At 35.9% G+C, this 24,716-nt stretch overlaps 1 protein-coding gene across 14 annotated transcripts in view; it reads left to right on the top strand.

The window, feature by feature from the left end:
- Window positions 1-24,716, top strand: part of DOCK3 (dedicator of cytokinesis 3) — a 514,642-nt gene that overhangs the window by 150,334 nt on the left and 339,592 nt on the right. The window contains exon 3 of one of the 14 annotated variants that reach the window (XM_077858741.1): window positions 8,088-8,170. The exons of 12 other annotated variants lie outside the window; for them this stretch is intronic. In XM_077858741.1, coding sequence (XP_077714867.1) covers window positions 8,156-8,170 — 15 coding nt within the window. In that variant the 5' untranslated portion in view covers window positions 8,088-8,155. Of the gene's footprint in view, window positions 1-8,087; window positions 8,171-24,716 lie in introns of those variants that run through there. One more of the 14 variants, XM_077858744.1, reaches the window with a different exon arrangement.

The raw sequence follows: 24,716 nt of genomic DNA, 5'->3' as shown, positions 1-24,716 counted from the left end.
CTGAAGAAAGTCCATGGTATTTTGATAGGGATTGCATTAAACGTGTATATTGCCCTGGGTAACATTGACATTTTCACAATATTAATTCTGCCAATCCATGAGCATGGAATATTTTTCCACCTCTTTGTGTCTTCCTCAATTTCTTTCAGAAGTGTTCTATAGTTTTGAGGGTATAGATCCTTTACCTCTTTGGTTAGGTTTATTCCTAGGTATCTTATGCTTTTGGGTGCAATTGTAAATGGGATTGACTCCTTAATTTCTCTTTCTTCCGTCTCATTGTTCGTGTATAGAAATGCCACTGATTTCTGGGCATTGATTTTGTATCCTGCCATACTGCCAAATTGCTGTATGAGTTCTAGCAATCTCGGGGTGGAGTCTTTTTGGGTTTTCTATGTACAGTATTATGTCATCGGCGAAGAGGGAGAGTTTGACTTCTTTGGCAATTTGAATGCCTTTTATTTCTTTTTGTTCTTTATATATTCTAGATACTAGTTTTATATCATATGTGTAGTTTGAAAATTTTTCTCTCCATCTGTAGCTTTTCCTTTTGTGCTCTTGACAGAGTCTTTCATAGAGAAAGTTTTAAATTTTGGTGAAGTCTGACTTGTCAGTGTTTTCTTTCATGGATTGTGCATTTGATGTAAAGTCTTAAAAGTTCTTTCCTACCTCTGTATCTCCTGTGTAGAAAATTTCCTCTTATATTTTTCTAAAGTTACACAATTTTATGTGATCTATATGAAGTTAATTTTTAGAGCAGTTATGATGGTTAGGTTGATTTATTCTGTCTTTGATTGATTTTCATGTCAGGGTTATTGTTTTGCTTTGGATGTCCAATTGCTCCAGCTTCATTTGTTGAAAAGGTTATTTCCCCCCTATTGCTATTGTAAAAATATTTAGGTATGTTTGTGTGAGTCTAATTTTGGTTTCTCTCTCTTTAAAAAAAAAATGATCTTACTTGTTTATTCATGAGAGATGGGGTGAGCGGGGGCAGAGACACAGGCAGAGGGAGAAGCAGGCTTCATACAGGGAGCCTGATGTGGGTCTCCATCCCGGGACTCCAGAATCACGCCCTGGGCGGAAGGCAGGCGCTAAACCACTGAGCCACCCAGGGGATCTCCCTAAATTTGGTTTCTCTTTTCTTTTCCATTGATCTGTTTTTCTATTCCTCTGCCAATACTTGATTTCTGTAGCTGTGTAACATTTCTTAAAATCAGATAGACTGATTTTATTCTCATGCTTTATTCTTTTTAAAAGATTTATTTCTGGGATCCCCGGGTGGCGCAGCGGTTTAGCGCCTGCCTTTGGCCCAGGGCGCGATCCTGGAGACCCAGGATCGAATCCCGCGTCGGGCTCCCAGTGCATGGAGCCTGTTTCTCCCTCTGTCTGTGTCTCTGCCTCTCTCTCTCTCTCTGTGACGATCATAAAAAAAAAAAAAAAAAAAAAAAAAAAAAAAGATTTATTTCTTTTAGAGAGAGAGTGCACAAGCGGTAGGGAGAGGGAGTGAGAATCTCAGGCAGACTCTACCCTTAGCACAGAGGCTGAAGTGGTGGTTGATCCCATGACCCTGAGATCATGACCTGAGCTGAAACCAAGAGTCTGACGCCTAACCGACTATGCCACCCAGGCGTCCCCTCATACTTTATTCTATTTAAAAATTCTTTTAACTATTCTAGTTTCCCTCTTTTCCATATAAATTTTAGAATACTTGAGTGTATGTAAAAAATCTTGCTAGGATTTTATAGGGATGATATGAATAAATGTCTATTGGTTTGGGAAGAATTGACATTATGCTGAGTCTTCAAGTCTATGCACTTAGCATATCTCTTTGATTTATCAGTATTTTTGACTATTCTGCATACAAGTTATGTATCAGTTTTGTTAGATTTATACCTAATATAAATAAATATTTAGGTATAAATATAATAAATATATATAATATAATATCCTGTTTTTGAGAGATTATATATAGTATCGTATTTTTATTTTCAGTGTGCACAGATTCATTGGTAGTGTATAGAAATACAATTGATTTGTATATGTCTATTTGTATCCTTTGACCTTGTTGAACTCTCTTATTGATTGTAGAAGGGTTTTTTTTTTTTAAAGCTTCCTTGGGAAGCTACATAGACAATCACGTAATTTGTAAATAGGGTCATTTTTATTTCATTTCTGAACTGTATGCCTTTTTGTTTCCTTTTTAAAATTAGTGTCTTACTGAACTGGCTAGGACTTCCAGTTCTATGGTGAATACAGTGATGAAGATGAACTTCTTTGCTTTACTCCTGTTCTTAGGGAAAAGTTTTCATTCTTTCACTGTTAAGTATAATGCTTCTCTGTAGGTGCTTTTCATCAAATTAGTTTTTTTTTATCTGTTCCTAGTTTTGATTTTACTTATTTTTCAACTTTATTGAGGTATAATTGACAGATAAAGTTGTATATGTCTAATGTGTTCAATGTGACGATTTGATATATGTATGCTTTGTGAAATTATTACCACAGTCAGGTTAATTAACATATCTGTTACCTCATGTACTTACTTTTTTTTCTGGTAAAAATGCATAAGATCTATCCTCTTACCAAATTTCCCATATACAATCCAGTTTTATTAATAATAATACGTAATATGTCAAATCCTCAGAGTTCATTCATCAGCTATGTGTTTCTTATTCAGCTTATAATTAAAAGGTTGTACCCTTTGATCAGCACATTTCCCCTATCCCCCAGCCCCTTGTAGCAATCATTATACTCTCTGTATAAGTTTGACATTTATTTACTTACTTGCTTATTTATTTATAGATTCCAAATACAAGTGTAATCATACAGTATTTGTCTTTCTGTGTCTGGCTAATTTCACTTAGCACAATGTTCTCCCATTTTATCTATGTTGCAAATGGCAGGATTTCATTCTTTTCATTGACTGAATAAATTCTATTATGTGTGTGTTTGAGTGTGTGTGTGTGTGTGTGTGTATCACATCATCTTTATCTGCTCATATATTAATAGGCATTTAGGTTATGTCCATGTTTTGGCTATTGTGAATAATGCTGTAATGAATGTGGGAGTGCAGCTATCTCTTCTATCTCTTTGAGACATGACTGAGTTTATAGTTAAGATTATATCTTGCAGATATATAGCCAAAGTAGGATTCCTTGATCCATATAGTAGTTCTATTTTTATTTTGAGGAACCTAAATAGTGTTTTACAAAATGGTGTACCAGTTTTTATGCTACCAGTAGTGATAGGGTTTCCCTTTTTTCACATCCTCACCAAGACTTGTTAACTTTTTGATAATAGTCATTTTGACATATGTGAGGTGGTATCTTGTTGTTGTTTTGGTTTCTATTTCCTGATGATTAGTTATGTCAAACACCTTTTCTCCTATCTTTTACTGTTTGTATGTCTTTGGAATATGTCTATTCAGTTCCTTTGCCCATTTTAAAGTCAGGTTGTTTTTTACTTCTGAGTTGTAAGAGTTATTTTTAGTAGATATTTTTCTTTCATTCTATAAGTTGCCTTTTCATTTTGTTGAGTTTCCTTTGTTGTACAGAGGCCAATTTTTAGTTTGATGTAATCCTAATTATCTACTTTAGGCTTTTGTCTATGCTTTTGATGTCACATCCAGAAAAATCATTGCCAAGACCGATGTCAGGTGGCATTTTCCTTGTGTTTTCTTCTAGGATTTTTATGGTTTGGGGTTATTTATTTATTTATTTATTCATAGAGACAGAGAGAGAGAGAGAGGCAGAGACACAGGCAGAGGGAGAAGCAGGCTCCATGTAGAGAGCCTGACGTGGGACTCGATCCAGGGTCTCCAGGATCACGCCCTGGGCTGCAGGCAGCGCTAAACTGCTGCGCCACTGGGGCTGCCCTGGGGTCTTATATTTAAATCTTTAATCTGTTTTCAGTTGATTTTTGAGTATAGTATGTAAGGGTTAACATTTATTCTTTTGCACGTGTATATCCAGTTATCCTAATACCATTTATTGAAGAAACTATCATTTCCACAATGTCTATGCTTGGCACTTTTGTCATAAATTAATTTGCCATATATATGGGTTTATTTCTGGTATAAATATAATAAATATATATAATATAATATCCTGTTTTCCTCTATTCTGTTCCATAGATTTATAGGTCTGTTTTTATGCCATTGCCTTAATATTTTGATTAACATTGCTTTGTAATATAGTTTGAAGTCAGGAAGTGTAATGCCTCCAGCTTTGCACTTCTTCCTTAAGATTGTTTTAACTCTTCAGGATCTTTTGTAGTTCCAGGTGAATTTTAGAATTGTTTATTTTTTTGAAAAGTGCCATGGGAATTTTGGTAGGTTGTTGTATTGAATCTGTAGATGGTTTTGGGTAGTTTGGACACTTTAATGATAGTAATTCTTCTAATGCATGAACATGGGATATTTTTCCATTTATTTGTGTCTTCAATTTCTTTTGTCTGTCTTACAGTTTTTGGTGTACAGATCTTTCACTTACTTGGTTAAATTAATCCTAAATATTTTATTCTTTTTAATGCTATTGTAAGAAGATTGTTTTCTTAATTTCTTTTTTTTTAATTTTTTTTTATTTATTTATGATAGTCACAGAGAGAGAGAGAGAGAGGCAGAGACACAGGCAGAGGGAGAAGCAGGCTCCATGCACTGGGAGCCTGATGTGGGATTCAATCCCGGGTCTCCAGGATCGCGCCCTGGGCCAAAGGCAGGCGCCAAACCGCTGCGCCACCCAGGGATCCCTTAATTTCTTTATCTGATAGTTCATTGTTAGTTTAAGAAATGCAACCTAGGGCAGCCCGAGTGACTCAGTGGTTTAGCGCCGCCTTCAGTCCAGGGTGTGATCCTGGAGACCTGGGATCGAGTCCTGCGTCGGGCTCCCTGCATGGAGCCTGCTTCTCCCTCTGCCTGTGTCTTTGCCTCTCTCTGTGTGTCTCTCATGAATAAATAAATAAAATCTTTTAAAAAAAGAAATGCAATCTAGTTTTTGTATATTGATTTTGTATCTTGCAATTTTAAGAGGTTAATCAGTTATGAAAATTTTTTGGTGAAGGCTTTATAGTTTTCTCTATGTAAGATCTTGTCATATGCAAAAACAGACAATTTTAACTTCTTCCTTTCCAATTTGGATATCTTTATTTCTTTTTTCACCTAGTTGCTCTTACTGCTTCTATTTGATAGAAAGGGTAAGAATTGGCATCCTTGTCCTATCTGATCTTAGAGGTACAGTTTTCATTGAGTATGATATTTGGTGTGAGCTTGTCATATATGGCCTTTACTATGTCGAAATATATTCCATCTATACCTGATTTGTTGAAGTTTTTATTATAATAGGCTGTTGAATTTTGTCAAATGTTTTTCTGAATTTATTATGATGATCATGTGATTTTTATCCTTCATTCTATTAATGTGTGTACCACACTGATTTTCATATGTTGAACTATCCTTGCATTTAATGGATAAATCCCACTTAATAACAGTGTGTGACTTTTAATGTGCTCTTGAATTTGCTAATATTTTGTTGAGAATTTTTTTGCATCCGTGTTCATCAGGATACTGGTCTTTAAGTTTCTTTCCTTGTAGTCTCTTTGTCTGACTTTGGTATCAAGGTAATGCTGACCTTGTAAAATGAGTTTGGAAGTATTCCTTCCTTTTCAGCTTTTTGGAAGACTGGAAAAGGATTGATACTGATTTTTCTTTAAGTCTTTGGTAGAATTCATTAGTGAAACCATCTGTTTCTTGAGAAGTTTTAAATTTCTGATTTAATCTTAGTTATAATTAGTTTGTTCAGATTTTCTACTTCTGACTCAGTTTTGTCAGAGTGTATGTTTCTAGGAATCTTTCCATTTCTTTTAGCTTAACCAATTGTTGGTGTATAATCCTTCATAGTAGTCTCTAATGATCCTTTGTATTTTTATGGAATCAGTTGTAGTGCCTCCTCTTTCATTTTTTATTTTATTTGATTCTTTATCTTATTTTCTTTACTAGTCTGGCTAAATGGTTTTCAATTTTATCTTTTCGAATAACTAGATCTTAATTTCATTGATCTTTTCAATTGTTTTCTATTGTCGATTTCATTTATTTCTCTCTAATCTTTATATATCCTTCCTTCGCTAATTTCGGGCTTATAAATTATCTCTATACCTTCAGGTATAAAGTTAGGTTGTTCTTTTGAGTTTTTTCCTTATTGTAGGCATTTATCGCTATAAACTTCATCTTAGAGCAATTTTTTTCTGTGTCCTATAAGTTTTGGTATGTTATGCTTCCATTTCCATTATATTCAGTTACCTTTTTTTTTTTTAAGATTTATTTATTTATTCATGAGAGACATGGAGAGAGAGAGAGAGAGGCAGAGACATAGGCAGAGGGGGAGAAGCAGGTTACTTACAGGGAGCGCGATATGGGACTTGATCCTGGAGCCTTGATCCTGGTGTCTCTTGAGTTATCTTTTTAACTTCTCTTTTGATTTCTTCTTTGGCCAGTTGGTTGTTCTGGAGTGTGTTGTATAATTTCCACATATTTGTGAATTTTATAGCTTTGTTCCTTTTATTGATTTCTAGTTTCATCATTGTAGTTAGAAAAAATAATCGGTATGATTTCAGTCTTCTTGAATTTAAGACTTGTTTTGTGGCCTAACATGTTATCTATGCTGAGAATAATCTGTGTGTGTTTGAGGAGAATGTGTATTATGTGGTTATTGGATGGAATATTCTCTATATGTTTGTCAGCTGAATTTGGTCTAAAATATAATTTAAGGGGATCCCTGGGTGGTACAACGGTTTAGCGCCTGCCTTTGGCCCAGGGCGCGATCCTGGAGACCCGGGATTGAATCCCACGTTGGGCTCCCGGTACATGGAGCCTGCTTCTCCCTCTGCCTCTCTCTCTCTGTGTGACTATCATAAAAATAAAAATAAAAATAAAATAAAATAAAATAAAATAAAATTTAAGCTTAATTTCTTACAAATTTTCTGGACGTATCCATTGTTGAAAGAGGGTATTGAAATCCCTTACTTTTTTTGTATTGTCTGTTTCTCCCTTCAGATTTCATTATTTGTTTAATGTATTTAGGTGTTCTGTTTTTTTGGGTGTGTATATATTTGCAATGGTTTTATTCTCATGATGAATTAACCCCTTTGTCATGATAAAAATTCCTTCTTTGACTCTTGTTTGTGACTTGAAATCTAATTTGTCTGATATAAATATAGCTAACTCTGTTCTCTTTGGTTTATATTTACAGGGAATATCTTTTTTAATTTCTTTCCTTTGAGCCTATGTTTATCCTTAAAGGTGAAGTGAGTTTCTTGTAGGCAGCCTGCAGTTGAGTTATATTTTTTAGTCCATTCAGCAACTGTTAGCCTTGTGGTTAGTTTATTTAACCTATTTACATTTCATTATTAGTGGGTAAGGACTTACTAATATTACTTTGTTTATTGTTTTTTGGCCCCTTTTTAAGTTCCTTTGTCTTTCCCCTTTTGTTGTGTTCATTTGTGAATTGATGATTTTTCATAATGGTATGGTTTGATTTCTTTCTCTTTTCCTTTCGAGTATTGTTGTAGGTTTTTCTTTGTAGTGGCCATGAGGCTTACATAAAACACCTTTATGCTGATAATATTTGGACTTTAATCTCATATAAAAAGTATATTCTTTTATCCCTACCCACATTTTATATTTTTGATGTTGCAGTGTACATTTCTGTATATTGTTTATTCTTTAACAAATTACTGTAGCTATAGTTATTTTTAATACTTTTGCTCTTTATTCTTTATTGGAGTTAATTGATTAATATGCTGACATATTACAGTTTTAGAGAAATAAGAATTTAAATTTATAACTTAATTATAATTAATTTTAATTTAATAAACTTTAACCTTTGCCAGTGTCTTTTATGTTTTTATTATATGTTTTTTATGTTACTAATCGGGGTCTTTTAATTTTAACATGAAGAACTTCTTTCAGCATTTCCAGTAAGGCATCTTTAGTTGTGATGAACTCTCAGCTCTTCTTTGTCTTGGAAAGTCTTTATCTCTTTGTTTTTGAAGGGCATCTTTGCCAGATGAAATATTCTTAGTTGGAAATTTTTTTCTTTCAGTACTTTGAATATATCATCCCACTCTCTCCTGGCCTGCAAAATTTCTGCTGAATTCTGCTGATAGCCTTATGGGGGTTAATCTTGTAAGTTACAAACTTTTTTTCTCTTGTTGCTTTTGAAATTCTTTTTGTCTTTGATTTTAGTTTAATTATGGCTCTTTGAATTGATTGTTTTTGGGACCTACCTTCATGAACTTGGATATTCACATCCCTTCCCAGATTTGGGAGCTTCTCAGCCATTATTTCTTTAAATCAAATTTCTGTCCCTTTTTTTTCTCCTTCCTCCTTCTAGAACTACAATAATGCATAGATTGTTTCCCTTAATGGTATCCCATAATTCACATAGACTTTCTTTACTCTTTTTCATTCTTTTTTCTTTGTTCTCTTCTGGCTAGATAATTTCACAGTTCCTGTCTTTAATCTTTAATCTTGATTCTTTCTTCTGCTGATCAAGTCTGCTTTTGGTACTCTGTTTTACATTTTTCATTTAATTCATTGTAATCTTCAGCTCTAGAATTTCTGTCTTAATGATCTCTATTTATCTATTAAACTTCTTTTTGTTTGTGTATTTTCCTGATTTTGTTTGATGGTCCGTGTTTTTTTTTTTTTTTTTTTTTGTTTGTTTGTTTCTTCCGGAGCTTTTTAAGAACAATTACTTTGAATATCTTTTTTTTTTTTTTTTTTTTACTTTTTTTTTTACTTTGAATATCTATTGGGCAAATCAAGATCTGTTTCCTTGGTCTTGGTTACTAGAAAAAGTTATATTCCTTTGGTGGTACTCAGTTCCTTTATTTTTCATGTTCTTGAACTCTTGCATTGCTGTTTTTGCATTTGAAGAAGCAATCATTTCCTCCATTTTTATTCATTGTCTTTTGTAGAGAAATAACTTCTGTTAGCCCTGTTTGGTATTCTGAAACTCTCTTAGTCCTTTCCTTTGGATGTACCTGCTCCACACTTCTTGTTCCTTTTTGGGGTGTAATTCTTAAGATTGTATGCTTTCTTTCAGTCCTGCAAAAATCAAGCCAATTGCTAAGTCTCTTGTGTGCTTTACCTAAGGCAATGGTGAATGCTCAAGTTTCTGTGCTTTCTCCCAGTCCCACAGAGTTGGGTAGCTTCCTGCATATGCTCAATAACCATCTGCAAAGGGTTATATTTGTTATTGCACAGGGAACTGGCCATGGAGTTGGAGAGTAGCTGGGAGACGTGTGCAGTGTGTTGGGGGTGCCTGTGGGTCATTTGGCAAGATTTGCAGGTAAGATGTCCCCACTGGCTCATGGAGGCTTCCTCAGGGAGTCCATAAAGTGATTAGTAGGGTTCTTTGATGTCTTTTGAGAGTCCTGGCTGCTCTCCTAATATCCCCTTCTTACCCTTCAGTTGTGTAGTACACCTCAATATGCTGGATGGGGTGAGAAAGAAATGAGCCTCTTCAGCAGCATCCCATAAAGCTGGGGAAAATCCAGTTGCTCACTCAGATGCTCTCACTTTCCCCCATGGGAGAAATCACAGATCAGGAAGGCCTCTCTTGGCACCGAGCGGGGCTGCCTTATAGGAGGGATAATGCAGGTAGAGTGAAATTGTTCTTTTTACTCTCTTCAGTGCATCCAGTCTCAGATTTTTTTTTCTTCCCACACTGTGTTGGGACTTTTCCACTGGACTCCTGAACTTCCACAAGGTCATTCTTCTTGTCTATGGTTGATTGTTAAAATCAGTTTTCATTGGTGGAAAAATGGTAGAAAACTCCTATTCCTCCATTTTATGTATGTTACTCTATGATTTTATTACCTTTTTCCCTACAAGTCTTATTTTAGTCATGAATTAGTGTTGAAGTGTGTCATATGCTTTTTATGCAATTAATGTAATTATTTGATTTTTCTTTATTAGATTTAATATGGTAGATTACAGGGCAGCCCGGGTGGCTCAGCAGTTTAGCACTGCCTTTCAGCCCAGGGCCTGATCCTGGAGACCCGGGATAACATTTTGTTAAGGATTTTTACATCTATATTCATGAGGGATATTGGCTTATAGTTTTCTTTTTTTTATAGTGTTTTTGATTTTGGTATCAGAGTAATACTGGTTTCATAAAATGAATTGGGAATTTCTTTCCCCTCTTATTTTACGGTAGTGATTGGGTAGTAGTAGTGTTCATTCTTCAATCATTTGGTAGAATAAAGCAGTGAAGCCATCTAGGTTGGGATTCTTTTCTTTGGAGTTTTAAAATATGAATTCAGTTTCCTTAATGGTCATAGAGCAGTTCAAGCTATTCAAATTATAGTTGATCCTTGAATAACATGAGTTGGAACTGTGTGGGTCCACATTTGTGTGGATTTGTGATAAATACAATATAGTACTGTAAATGTATTTTCTCTTATGATTTTTAAAATATTTTTTCTCTAACTTACTTGATTGTAAGAATAAACTATATAATACTACATATACAATATATGTGTTGATTGTTTATGTTATTAGTAAGATTTCTAGTCAACAGTAGGCTATTAGTTGTTAAGTTTTTGAGAAGTCAAAAGTTATACATGGGTTTTTAACTGTGTGGGGGATTGGTGCCCCTAACCCTGTGTTGTTCAAGAATCAACTGTATATACTTTTATTGATTGGGTTATGGTACTTTATATTTTAAAAGGAATTGGTCCATTTCATGTATGCAGTCTATTTATATAGAGTTTTGGAAATATTCCTTTAATATCTTTTTAATGAATACATAATATCCCATTTCATTCCTGATATTGATAACATGTGTCTCATCTGTTTTTTCCTTTTTTAGTCTTGGTAGAAATTAGTCAGTTCTGTTGATGTTTCCAGAGACCAGCTTTATATTTTCTCTATTGTTTTTCTATTTTAAATTTTTTTGATTTCTACTTTTTTTTTGTTCTTTCTGTTTGCTTTGGTTTTATTTTGCTCTTCTCCTTCTAATTTATTGATGAGAGAGCTTAGATTGTTGATTTGCAGTTTTATTTTTATTTTTAAATTTATTTTTAAATTTTATTTATTTTTTTAAAGTAGGATCAAGAGTCACATTTCTACTGACTGAGCCAGGTGCCCCATGCAGTTTTCTTTTTTGATAAATGCATCTATCTTTTTCTGACTGGCTTATTTCAGTTAGCACGATATACTCTAGATCCATCTATGTTGTTGCAAATGGCAAGATTTCGGTTTTTTTGATGGCTAATATATCATTGTGTATATATGTCACATCTCTTTTCTTTTTTTGAAGATTTTATTTATTTGAGAGTGGGTGTGCATGCGTGTGAGGAAGGAGGAGAGAGGGAAAGGGGCAGGGAGGAAGGGGAAGGGGAATGGACAAGCAGACTCCAAACTGAGCATGGAGTCCAGTGCAATATGGCTTGATCTCACAACCCTGGGATTATGACCTGAGCTGAAACCAAGAGTCAGATGCTTAAGTTTAGCCAACTAAACTACTCAGGTGCCTGCACATCTTCTTTATCCATTCCTCAGTTGATGAACATTTGGACTCTTTCCCTAAGTTGGCTATTGTTGATAATGCTGCTGTAAACATCAGGGTTTATGTATCCCTTTGAATCAGTATTTTGTGTCCTTTGGGTAAAATCCCTAGTAAATGCAATTACTAAGTTGTAGGGTAGTGTTTTGTTGTTGTTGTTGTTGTTGTTATTGTTGTTGTTGTTTAAACCCATGGTTTGACCCCTCTCTGATTTTTTTCCCATTCAGTTTTCCCTCTTCCCCTATGGTCCTCTGCAGTGTTTCTTAGATTCCTAATATGAGTGAAGGAACCTCCATATTGGTTTGCAGAGTGGGTCTATCAGCTTGCATTCCGAACAACAGTGTAAGAGGATTCCCCTTTCTCCACATCCTTGGCAACATCTATTGTTTCCTGTGTTGTTAATTTTAGCCATTCTGACTCATATGTGGAATTTAGGAAACAAAACAGATGAACATAGGGGGAAGGAAAAAAAAAGAGAGGAAGGCAAAACCATAAGAGACTCATAACCATAGAGAATAAACTGAGGGTTGGTGATGAAGATAGGAGGGAGATGGGCTGCATGGTTGATGGGTATTAAGGAGGGCACTTGTGATGAGCACTGAGTGTTATGTGTAAGTGAGGAATCACTAAATTCTACTCCTGAAAGCAATATTATATGTTAACTAACTAGAATTTATTTAAAAAAATTTTTTTTAAAGATTTTATTTATCTGAGAGAGAGAGAGAGAAAATGAGCACGAACGAACAGAGGAAGAGGGAGGAGAAGCAAACTGCCTGCTGAGCAGAGAGCCTGATATAGGGCTTGATCCCAGGGCCCTGAGATCATGACTTGAGCTGAAGGCAGACAGTTAACCAATTGAGCCACCCAGGTGCCCCAACTAACTAGAATTTAAATAAAAACTTGAGACAAAAAAAAATAACGTACACATTTAATGCCAGTAATTTCCCTTTCAGCATTTCTTTACCTTTGTCCCAAAACTTTGATATATTGTATTGTCATTTTAATTCAGTTCAGGGTAATTTTTAGATTTACTTTGAAAAGTCCTCTTTGATGCATGGATTATTTAGAAATATGTTTTATAGCCAACATATCCAGATTTTTCTTCTGTTATTTATTTTTTATTTTTTTTTACTTTTTTAAAGATTTTATTTATTCATGAGAGACATACACACAGAGAGAGAGAGAGAGAGAGAGAGAGAGGCAGGCAGAGACACAGGCAGAGGGAGAAGCAGGCTCCATGCAGGGAGCCTGACATAAGGGACTTGATCGGATCCCGGGTCTCCAGGGCCACACCCTGGGCTGAAGGCGGCGCTAAACCACTAAGCCTTGCTAAACCCGGGCTGCCCCTCTTATTTTTGTGTGATTGATTTCCAATTTGATTTCATTGTGGTTAAGAAAACATTCTGTGTTTGTTTTTGATTGCTTTAAATTTATTGACATTTGTGTTTTTGCTCAGGAATGATTTATCTTGGTATGTGTCTTGTGGGTACTTGAAAAGAATGTCTATCGGCTTTTGTTGAGTGGAGTGTTCTGTGAATGCCACTGGATCCTATTGGTCAATGTTGTTGTTGAGTTCTCTATCATTGTTATTTTTCTGTTTAGTTCTGTAAGTCTCTGTAATTGTGAATTTGTCTATTTTTGTCTATTTCTGTGAGTTTTGATTCTCTTGTTTAGTGCATATACATTTATGATTGCTGTTTTCTTGGTGGTTGACTTTGTATCAGTATATAGTGTTCCTTTTTGTGTCTGATTTTTTTTTTTGTTCTTGAGTCTACTTTACCTAATATTAACTCTTGCTTTTCATTAATTTTTGCATAACATGTTTTTTCATGCTTTTACTTATTTGCCTTTGTTGTTATACTTATAGTGAATTTTTAAAAAAGATTTATTTTTTTGAGAGAGAGAGCACATTGCAGAGGGGAGGGGCAGAAGGAGAGGGAGAGAGAGAATGTCAGGCAGACTCCCTACTGAGCGTGGAGCTGGACCTGAGCCAAAATTGAGAGTCAAATGCTTAACCAGCTGAGCCATCCAGATACCCCTCCATGTTGACATTTAGTACATTCATAGTATTTTACAAGCATTACCACTATCCAATTCCCAAACCTTTTCATCACCCCAAACATGGAACCTTATACCCACCATTCCCCTGCTGCCCAGCCCTTGGCAACTACTATCTGTGTTGTCAGATAGTAGAATAGGATTTGCCTATTCTGGATATTTCATATAAGTGAAATCATGTAATACATAGCCTTTTGTGTCTGACTTCTTTTACTCAGTGTAATATTTTCAAGATTCATTATTGATGTGGCATATATCAGAACTTAATTACTTTTATGGTTGAATAACATTCCGTTGTATGGATATACCACAGTCTGTGTGTCTGCTTATCAATTGATGGAGACTTGAGTTATTTCTACCTTTGGCTATTGTGAGTAGTGATGCTGGTTCTCCTGATTTTAGTGAAAAATTCACTGTCATTTGAATATTTTTTCCACTAGAGGTAAGGCATTGTTTTCTCTTGCTAATTTTAAGATTTTTTTTTTTTTTTTTGCCTGTGGTATTTAGAAATGAAACTATGTAGTATCTTGATATGTGTTTCTTTTAGTTTATCCTTCTTTCAGTTTGCTATGCTTCGTTAATATGTAGACTTGCCTTTTGCCAAATTTGGGAAATTTTCTGTCATTTTTTTAATTTTAAATTTTATTAGACTTTATTTTTTAGAACAGTTTAAGGTTTACAGAAAAATTGTACAAGGAGTACAGGATTCCCTCTCCCAGTTTCTCCTCCTATTCACATTCTGCATTTGTGTGGTACATTTATTATATTTGGTGAACTAATACTTATATACTATTAGTATTATTTATCATTTACATTAGGGTTCACTGTGTTGTATAATTTTATGGTTTTGACAAATGCATAATGTCGTGGATCTATCATTACATTGTCATAAGAATAGTTTCATTGCTCTAAAATACCCCATGCTCCCCCTATTCACTCCTTTCCTTATTCTCCAGGACTCTTGGCAACCACTGATCTTTTTACTGCCTCTTAAAGAATGCCATTTAATTGGGATCATGTAGACTGTAGCCTTTTTAGATTTACTTCTTTCACTCAGCAACATGCAGTTAAGATTCCTCCATGTCTTTCCATGGCTTAATAGCTCATTTGTTTTTTTTTCTTAAGATTTTTTAAAAATAGATTTTATTTATTTGAGGGCAAGAGAGCACAAGAGTGGGAGTGGCAGAGAGAGAGAGAAGCAGACTTCCCATTGAGCAGAAAGCCTGACGTGGGGCTCAGTCCCAGGACCCTGAGATCATAACCTGAGTTAAAGGCAGACACTGAACCGACTGAGCTACCCAGACGCCCCAAGATTTGATTTGATTTTTTTAAAGATTTTTATTTATTCATGAGAGAGAGAGAGAGAGAGAGGCAGAGATACAGGCAGAGGGAGAAGCAGGCTCCATGTAGGGAGCCTGATGTGGGACTCGATCCCGGGTCTCCAGGATCACACCCTGGGCTGAAGGCAGGCGCCAAACTGCTGAGCCACCCAGGGATCCCAAGATTTTATTTTTTAAAGTAATCTCTACACCCATGTAGAGCTCGACCCATGGCCCTGAGATTGAGTTGTATACTCCACTGACTCACCCATCCAGGCACTTTGATAGCTCATTTCTTTGTATTGTTGAATAGTATTCCATTGTCTGGATAGACTATGGGTTGTTTATTTATTCACCTACTGAAAGACATCTTGGTTGCTTCCAAGTTTGGCATTAACAAAGTAACTATAAAAACATTTGTGTGCAGGTTTTTGTGTGGACATAAGTTTTCAGCTCACTTGGTCATTACCAAGGAATGCAATTGCTAGATTATATGGTAAGAGTATGTTAGTTTTATAAGAAACTGCCCGACTGTCTTCCAATGTGGCTGTACCATTTTGCATTCTCACTAGTAATGGGTAAGCGTTCTTGTTGCTCCATATTCTCACTAGACTTTATTCTGTTCATGCACATTTTAAGCCTTGCCCTTTCCTTCTTTCTTCCTAGGACTTGATGGCAAGAATGTTAGATACCTTTTTGTCGTTGCCACAGTCATATAGGCCCCTGAGTCTCTATTCACTTTTTTTTTTTTCAGTCTGTTTTCTCTTTATTCTTTAGTCTCCCAACACTTCTCACATAAAAAGTGTGGGGTTTCCAACACCCAACAACCATTTCTACAACTGTTGGGATACCTACTGGGTTTCCAACAATTCAGTGCAGTTCTGACACTAAGTAGTTAGTGTCAGACCCCACATGTTAAGGGCTCAGTCCCACCTTCACTTCAGATGCCAGTCTCAAGTCCTGGGCTTCTCATACTTCTGAACAACCAGTTATAAGTTGAGGGTTCCCATATCCCATTTTTCCATGTTTGGTAATTTTATAGAATAGCTCACAGAACTCAGGAAAACAACTTAATTACTATTATCAGTTTATCATAAAGGATCCAACTTAGAAACAGCCAGATAGAAAAGATGCTTAGGGCAAGGTATGTAGACAAGGACACGGAACTTCTGTGCCCCTTTTTGGCATTTCAACCTCATAGCAACTTTGTGTGTTCATTACCTTGGAAGCTCTCCAAACCCTATTGTTTGTTTTTATGGGAATTCCATTGTGAAGGCATGATTTATTAAATCAGTGGCCCTTGGTGATTAACTCATTCTCCAGTTCTTCTCCTCTCCTTGGGGTTTGGAGAATGGAGCTGAAAGTTCCAACCCACTAATCACATGGTTCTCCTGGTATCTCCCATTCTAAAGCTGTCTGGGGGCCTACCAAGGGTCATCTCATTAGCATAAATCCCAGTACAATTGAAAGGGGGTTATCATGAATAACAAAAGTTGATGCTTCTCCTATCCTTATCCAGAAATTCCAAGAGTTTTAGAAACTCTTATGTCAGTGATTGGGGATGAAGAAATACATGTTATTGTATCACAATATCACAGTCAGTGTCATTTTAAATTTTTCTGACGTATGGCTCACTGATTTCTTTCCTCTGTCTCCTTTATTCTGCCGTTGAGTGAATCCATCCATCTTTGGTTTCTTTGTTGAGACATTTTTATTTCTTTGCTGAAATTTTTTTCCATTTGTTTGACACATATTTGTGATTACTCATGAAACATTTTTATGATGGCTCCCTTAAAATATTTGTCAAATAGTTCTAACATCTTTGTTTTCTTGGTGTTGGCATGTATTGTTTTTTTCCCCATTCTATTTAAGATCTTCCTGGTTCTTGGTATGACAAAACCTGGCCTTTTGGGTATTATGTTATGAGATACTGCTTTTATTTAGACTTTTTGCTTTATCTGGCTTTTGTGACAGTGCTGCTGTAGGGGAAGGACAGAATTTGCCTCATTACTGCCATTTGGGGGTTGAAAGTCCATGTTTCCCACTCAGGTTCTCTTGATATTGAAGGGTGCAGGCTCCTTGTTACTGTCGAATAGGTGTGGGAATTCTAGCTTTCCAGTAGTCTTCCACTAATTATTCACCAGCTAGAAAGCATTGTAGAGCCATCTTCTGTGACCCATGTGGCCTCTGATACTACCAGGAGGACGGTGGTGGCCTTGTTATTGCTGAGCAATGGTGAAAGCCCCCACTCTCTCTTAGGCCTCTTCAGACACCACAGGGGAGAGTGATAGAGGAGTCTCACTAATGCAGGTTAGGGATAGAAGTTCAGATAATTTCCACTGCCGTTCAATGATTGTGGCTTGTTATTGCCCACTTGGGTAGAATGTCTTGACTCCCAACTTGGCCTTTTCAGACACTATACCAGTGCAGGGTTTGAATGTGTTAATTATAGTTCAATGAGGGTGAAAGTTCAGTCTCTCCTGTTAACCTTGCTTGTGTGGGTAGGAGTTGGGCCATAGCTTTTTTCCTTTCTTTCCTTTTTGGTGATGTTTGGAAGCAATATAGTGGTTATTATTGAGATGTTTTCTTTGTTGACAGGTTGACTCTCTCCTGGTTCTTAAGCTAGAGAGAACAGTCCTTTTTTGTCTGTGCCTGTTGGTGTTTCTAAGTTTCTAGCCTTTTCAGCTTCAAGTAGCAGATGTAAAAGGTAAAAGAAAATCTAGGGAATTCACTACTGTGTTTTTTCTTGCATCTCAGGGTCTCTAGTTGATCTGCCTTTTCTCTCTACCTTTCAGAATCTTCCTTTTCAAAAAACACATTTATTTCTAGAGTTTTAAAAATATATGATGTATATCATATGCTTTATATTATATACATGTTATATGTGTGAAATATATGTATATTTATGTATATATTACATATTTGTCTACAGTTTTTCTTTGTACTTAGCAGGAGGAATAGTGAAAAGTATGTCTCATCCATCTTCCTGAAAGCATACACTAATCCTGTCTTTTTACTTTTTACTGTTCTTCCTTTATAGATAATGCATTGTCATCATTTAGTTTTGGTTGTGTGCAGTTGTGTGTTTTATTCTAAGTCCATATTCTCCTGTATTAGGATTCCCCTGTTGGTATAGGTTATTTTTTATTATGGACCAATATATAAAATATATTACTGGTAGACTTCATGTCAGAATCATGGTGCCATAAGATGTCCCTAGTTTTTGTTCTCATTCTCAACAACAAACGTTCTGTATCCATCCACAAACAAAAGTGTTTTGGGGATCTGTAGCATCCTGTGTCATATAACAAGGGACCCAAGGGGAAGTCTAACTCATCTGTGCATTGGGTATTAGGCAGACAGACCTCAGTCCCAGCTGTGTACCCTGAAGTGACCCTGGTTGTCGTCTTAGAGTTTATGAACACAATCACTCTTGGATGAGAGAAACTTTCTGGACGTCTAGGTTTCTATAGATGAAGATCCAGCACTCAGAGCAGAAAGTAAGAGTTTGGATACATGGAATAGGTAGTAGGAACAATTTCACTTTACCTGCATCAACTTTACCACAGAGTAGCATAGATTAAGGCTATAGATCATCTTTTTAGACCCATGATTTCTCCTGTGAGGGCAAGAGAGAGCTTGTGAATGAGCATCCAGCTTCTCAGCGTTGCAGATCTTGCCAGAGAGGCTCATTTCTGTTTATCCCTATCCAGAGTACTAAATTGAGAGTTCCATGACAGAGATGTAGAAAGAGTTTGGGAAAGTGGCACATAGGATTTTTGAGCAGCCTTAAAGAGACATAGAACCTACTGTTCAGCAGACTCTATCAAGAAACCCACCCATTAACTGCTGCGAAGGCCCCACCCATGGATTCCCCCACTGGGTCACGAGTATACCTAGTGTTTTGTGTGTCTCACACTACCCCCACCCCCCATGTTGCAGCTGGGTCACTGTGCAATCTTCTTAAGGTAGTGACAAGAACAAGCTTTGGAAGACTGCTCATGAACACACATGGAAAGCAGGCAGAATCTGCAGTCCAGAGACCACAAACTTGAGTTGTAGTGCCATCTCTTCGAAAACACAAGAGAGACTGTCAGCACTCAGCCTGGTGCATTGTAGGATCAATAGAAGTCATTCATGCTTCTGCCACAAGAATTCTGCCCTGCCACAAAAGTGAGCAAGAAGCATGGAGCAGGTTCATGAAAGGTTTGAGAAATTTGCATAATCTCTAGGAAGAATGATGGAAGGTATTTCTATCCTGATGACAATAAAGACTGGAGAGGGTGACTGCAACTTCAAAAGTAAAGACTATAACACAAAACTCCATGAAATATGAAAAACCAAAGAAATCTGTGCTACAATAATCATCCAGTAACTTCATCCAAAGACTTGGAGATCCACAATGTATCTGATAAGGAATTCAAAACTGTTTTAAAGAAATTTAATGAACTAAAGAAAACACTGAAAGACAATTCAATGAAATCAGGAAAGCAATACATTAACAAAATGAAAAAATTATCAAAGAGATAGAAATAATGAAAAAGAACCAAACAGAAAGTCTTGAATTGAAGAATTTAGTGAATGAGATGGGAAAAAATTCAGTAGAGCACCTCAATGGCAGGCTTGATCAAGCAGAAGAAAGAATCAGTAAAATTAAAGACATGGACTTTGAAATGATCTAGACAGAGGAAACCTGAATAGAAAAGAAGAAAAAAAACAAGAGTGAATAAAGCCTTCATGATTGGTGGCAGCTATCAATAGGACCAATTTGTGAATCATTGGAGTTCTGAAAGGAGAAGAGGGGGGAAAGAGACAGGAAACCTATTTAAAGAAATAATGGCTAAGAACTTTCTAAATCTAGGGAAAAATTTATATATCCAAGTTCATAAAGTTCATAGGTCATCAGACAAATTGAAGAAATCTCCCCCAAGCACATTATAATAAAATTGTCAAAGTCACAGACAAGGAAAACAAGAGAAAAAGCAGCAAGAGGAACAAAGTTTGTAATTTCCAAGGTAACCCCCCATTAGACTATCAGTGGATTTCTCAGCAAAAGTATTACAGGCCATAGAAGCATAGGATATATATTCCAAGTGGTGCAAGGGAAAAAAACCTGGCCAACCAAGAATACTTTACCTAGCAAAGCTGTCCTTCAGAAATGGAGGAGAGAAGGGCATCTCAGTGGCTCAGTGATTGAGCATCTGCCTTTGGCTCAGTTCATCATCCCAGGGTCCTGGGGTTGAATCCCACATCAGGCTCCCTGTGGGAAGACTGCTTCTCCCTCTGCCTATGTCTCTGCCTCTCTCTCTATGTCTCTTATGAATAAATAAATAAAATCTTAAAAAAAAAAGGAGAGATACAAACTTTCCCAGTTAAACTAAAGCTGAAGGAAATTATCACAAGTGGACCTGCCTTACAAGCAATACTAAAAGGAGTTCTTCAAGCTGAAATGAAAAGACACTAATTAGGAACATGGAAACATGAAAATATAAAACACACTGGTAAAGGGCACCTGGGTGGCTTAGTCAGTTAAGGGTTTGCCTTCGGCTCAGGTCATGATTCCAGGGCCCTGGGATAGAGCCTTACATCGAGCTCCCTGCTCAGCAGAGTTACCTTCTCTCTCTCCCTCCCCCTGTTCATTTTCTCTCTCTGTCTCTCAAATAAATAAAATCTTTAAAAAAAACCCTAACACACTGGTAAAGATAATTATATAGTCAAAGTTAGAATACTCTAATACTATAATATAATGGTGTATTAGCTCTAGTATTAAAAGATGAGAGAATTAAAAAACATAGCTGCAGTAATTTTAAAATATACAATACAATTTTGGTAAATTGTGACATGAAAAAAAAGGGGAGAGTAAAAGGGTAGAGTTTTTGTATATGATCAAAGTTAAGTTATCAATATAAAATAGTGTTACAAGGGGGATCCCTGGATGACTCAGTGGTTTAGCACCTGCCTTTGGCCCAGGGTGCAATCCTGGAGTCCTGGGATTGAGTCCCGTGTCGGGCTCCTGGAATGGAGCCTGCTTCTCCCTCTGCCTGTGTCTCTGCCTCTCTCTCTCTCTGTGTCTATCATGAATAAATAAATAAATAAATCTTTAAAAAAATAGTGTTACAAAATGTGTTACATAGAACCATAGTAAGCACAAAGCAAAAATCTACAGTAGAATCATGGAAGATAAAAGATACAAGAATCAAAGCATACCACTGTGGAAAATCATCAATTCACAAAGAAAAGCAGCAAGAGATGAAGAAAGGAGCAAGGCAATTATGAAAGAACTGGAAACATTAGGTAGTAGTAGTAAGTCTTTATCTATTAATAATTACTCTAAATGTAAATGGATTGAATTCTCTAAATAGGACAAATGTGGCTGGATTGATTAAAAGACAAGGCCTAACTAATTGCATGCCGCCTATAAGAAACTTACTTTAACTTTAAGGACACATGTAGGTTGTAAGTAAAGGGATAGAAAAAGATATTTCATGCAAGTGGAAACCAAAAGAGAGTACAGGTAGCTGTACTTACATTGGGTAAAATAAACTTTAAGACAAAAACTATAACTAGAGACCAGCAAGGTCATTATATAATGATAAAAGGATCAACTCAAGAAGATAATAACAGTCATACATAAAGGTGCATCAGAAACTAGTATATTAACATATAATATATTAAATACATATTTGAAGGGAGAATTAGATAATACAATAGTAGTATGAGACTTCAGTACTTCCCTTTCAGCAGTAGATAGATTATCTGGACAGAAAATCAAAAAAGAATCATGGGACTTGAACTGTACTTTGGACCAAATGAACCTCACAGACATAGAACATTTCATCCACCACCAGCAGCATATACATTCTTCTCAATTGAAGATGGAATATTCTTCAGAATAAATCATATGGACAGGTCACATAGCAAGGCCTAGCGAATTTAAGAAGATTGAAATTTTGCCATGTGTCTTTTCAGACCACAATATGTGAAAATAGAAATCAATAGTGGGAAGAAAACTAGAAAATTCACAAATATGTGCAAATTAACACAGTTCTGAACAACCAGTGGGCCAAACCAATCACAAAGGAAATAAAAAAATATCTTGACGCAAATGAAAATGGAAACCATACCAAAATCTATGGGATAATACAAAAGCAGTTTTAAGAAGGAATTTTGTAGTAATACATGCCTACAATGAAAAAATAGATGTCAAATAAACAACCTAACTTTACATCTCAAGGAACTAGAAAAAGAAGAACAAACTGCTCAAATTTAGTAGGAGGAAGGAAATAACAAAGATCAGAGTAGAAAGAGTGAAAGAGAGACCAGAGAACTATGAAAAGATTAATAAAACTAAGAGCTGTTTTTTTTTCTCCTAAACAAAATCAACAAACCCTTAGAGAGACTAAGGGATAAAGGAAAGACTCAAATAAAATGAGACATGAAATAGAAAACATTAAAAATAATATCACAGGGATACCTGGGTGGCTCAGTGGTCAGGCGCCTGCCTTTGGCTCAGGTTGTGATCCCAGGATCTGGGATCGAGTCCCACATCAGGCTCCCTGTGAGGAGCCTGCTTCTCCCTCTGCTTCTCTCTCTCAGTCTATGTCTCTCAAGAATAAATAAATAAATCTTTAACAAAAATGATATCACAGAAATAGAAAAGATTGTTAAGAGAATGCCATGAACAATTAATGCCAACAAATTGGATAACCTGGAGGGAAATGGAAGAATGCCTAGAAACCTATTACCTACCAAGGATAAATCAAGAAAAAACAAAAACTATTTATCATCCAAATAATGAGTAAGGAGATGGCATGAGCAATTAAAATCTTCCAACAAAGAAAAGTCCAGGACTTGATGACTTTACTGATAAATTCTGCCAAACTTTAAAAAATTAATACCAGTTCTTTTCAAACTCTTCCAGAAAATCAAAGAGGAGGGAACACTTCCAGACTCATTTTTATGAGGCCAGTAAAACCCAAGCCAGATAGGGACATTAAAGGAAAAGAAAAACAAAGGTGATATTCCTGATGAATACAGATGCAAAAATTCTCAACAAAATATTAGCAACTCGAATTTTACAGCCTTTTAAAGGATCATATGCCATGATCAAATGAGATTAATCCAAGGGATGAAAGGATGGTGCAACCTTATCAAACTGATAAATGTGATATATACCTCATTGATAGAATGAAAGATAAAAATGTTATAATCATTATAATCATTTCAACAGATTCAGACTGATAAATGTGATATATACACCTCATTGATAGAATGAAAGATAAAAATGTTATAATCATTATAATCATTTCAACAGATTCAGAAAAAGCATTTAACAAAATGCAACATTTTGTTAAATTGGGTTTAGAAGGAACATATCTCAACATAATAAAGGCCATAATATGACAAGTCCATAGGTAACATCATATTCAATGGTAAAAGGTTGAAAATGAGGAACAAAACAAGAGTTCTCACTCTCACCACTCCTATTAAAGTACTGGAAGGCCTAGCCAGAACAAGCAGGTCAGAAAAGGAAACAAAAAGTATCCAAATCAGAAAAAAACAAAGTAAAATTGTATGTGCTTGCTTGCATATGATACATGTAGAAAATCCTAAAGACTCCACCAAAAAACTTAAAACTAATGAACAAATTCAGTAAAGTTGCAGGATACAGAATTAACACACAGAATTTAGTTGTATTTCTGTTCACTAACAGTGAAATATCTGAAAAAAGAAATAAAGGCAACAGTTCTGTTCGAAATAGCATTGAAAGCAAGCAGAAACTTAGGAATAAATCTAACCAAGGAGGTGAAAATCTGTACACTGAAAACTATAAAATGCATTACTGTAGTCCAGCTGCTGATGGCCTTGTGTGGTATAGATTGGTGGTGTAGGCCAGAGAATATAAAAAATTAAGGGTTTGTATTTTATTTCAAGGGAGTTTCATGCATCAGGAGAAGGAATGAAGTGCTGATTAGAAAACTCAGTTGTTTTTATTTTTATTTTTATTTTTTTTTAAGATTTTATTTATTCACGATAGACAGAGAGAGAGAGAGGCAGAGACACAGGCATAGGGAAAAGCAGGCTCCATGCCAGGAGCCCAATGTGGGACTCGATCCTGGGACTCCAGGATCACGCGCTGGGCCAAAGGCAGGCGCTGAACCGCTGAGCCACCCAGGGATCCCCAACTCAGTTGTTTTTAAAAACAATTCATTTTTTATCTTTTAGGACTTTAAATCAAATTATAATAAATATCCGAATGGAAACTCTAATGAAAGAGTGAAAGAAGAAATTTTTGTTGTTGTTGATTTTTTTAAAGATTTATTTATTTATTCATGAGAGAGAGAGAGAGAGGCAGAGACATAGGCAGAGGGAGAAGCAGGCTCCATGCAGGAAGCCTGATGTGAGACTCTGTCCCAGGACCCCAGGATCAAGCCCTAAGTCAAAGGCAGACAGACGCTCAACCTCTGAGCCACCCAGGTGTCCCAAAGAAGAAATGTTTATATAAACTTCTGAATTTATTCATTCTTGTGAATATAAATGTTAGTCAGAGTCTGAGAATTGTTTCTCTAGCTCAGAGCTGGATTACATGTAACCTGTTGGTTAGGTGATATTGTTGGTTTTATAGATACATACCAAACTCTGTACATAAGTCTGTATTATGAGAATGATTAGATAGAATATTTCCAATCCATAACTTAAAAAATCTTTTTGATGGTTACCTAAGATCACAGTTTTCCCCTGAGGATAGACAATAAAATTCCTATCTAATGTATATAGTTTG

Source organism: Canis aureus, chromosome 19 (genome assembly GCF_053574225.1).
Source record: "Canis aureus isolate CA01 chromosome 19, VMU_Caureus_v.1.0, whole genome shotgun sequence".
In the NCBI taxonomy this organism is placed as follows: Eukaryota; Metazoa; Chordata; class Mammalia; order Carnivora; family Canidae; genus Canis; species Canis aureus.
Note: the sequence above shows the minus strand (reverse complement) of the source record. Positions and strands in the feature narration are given on the sequence as shown.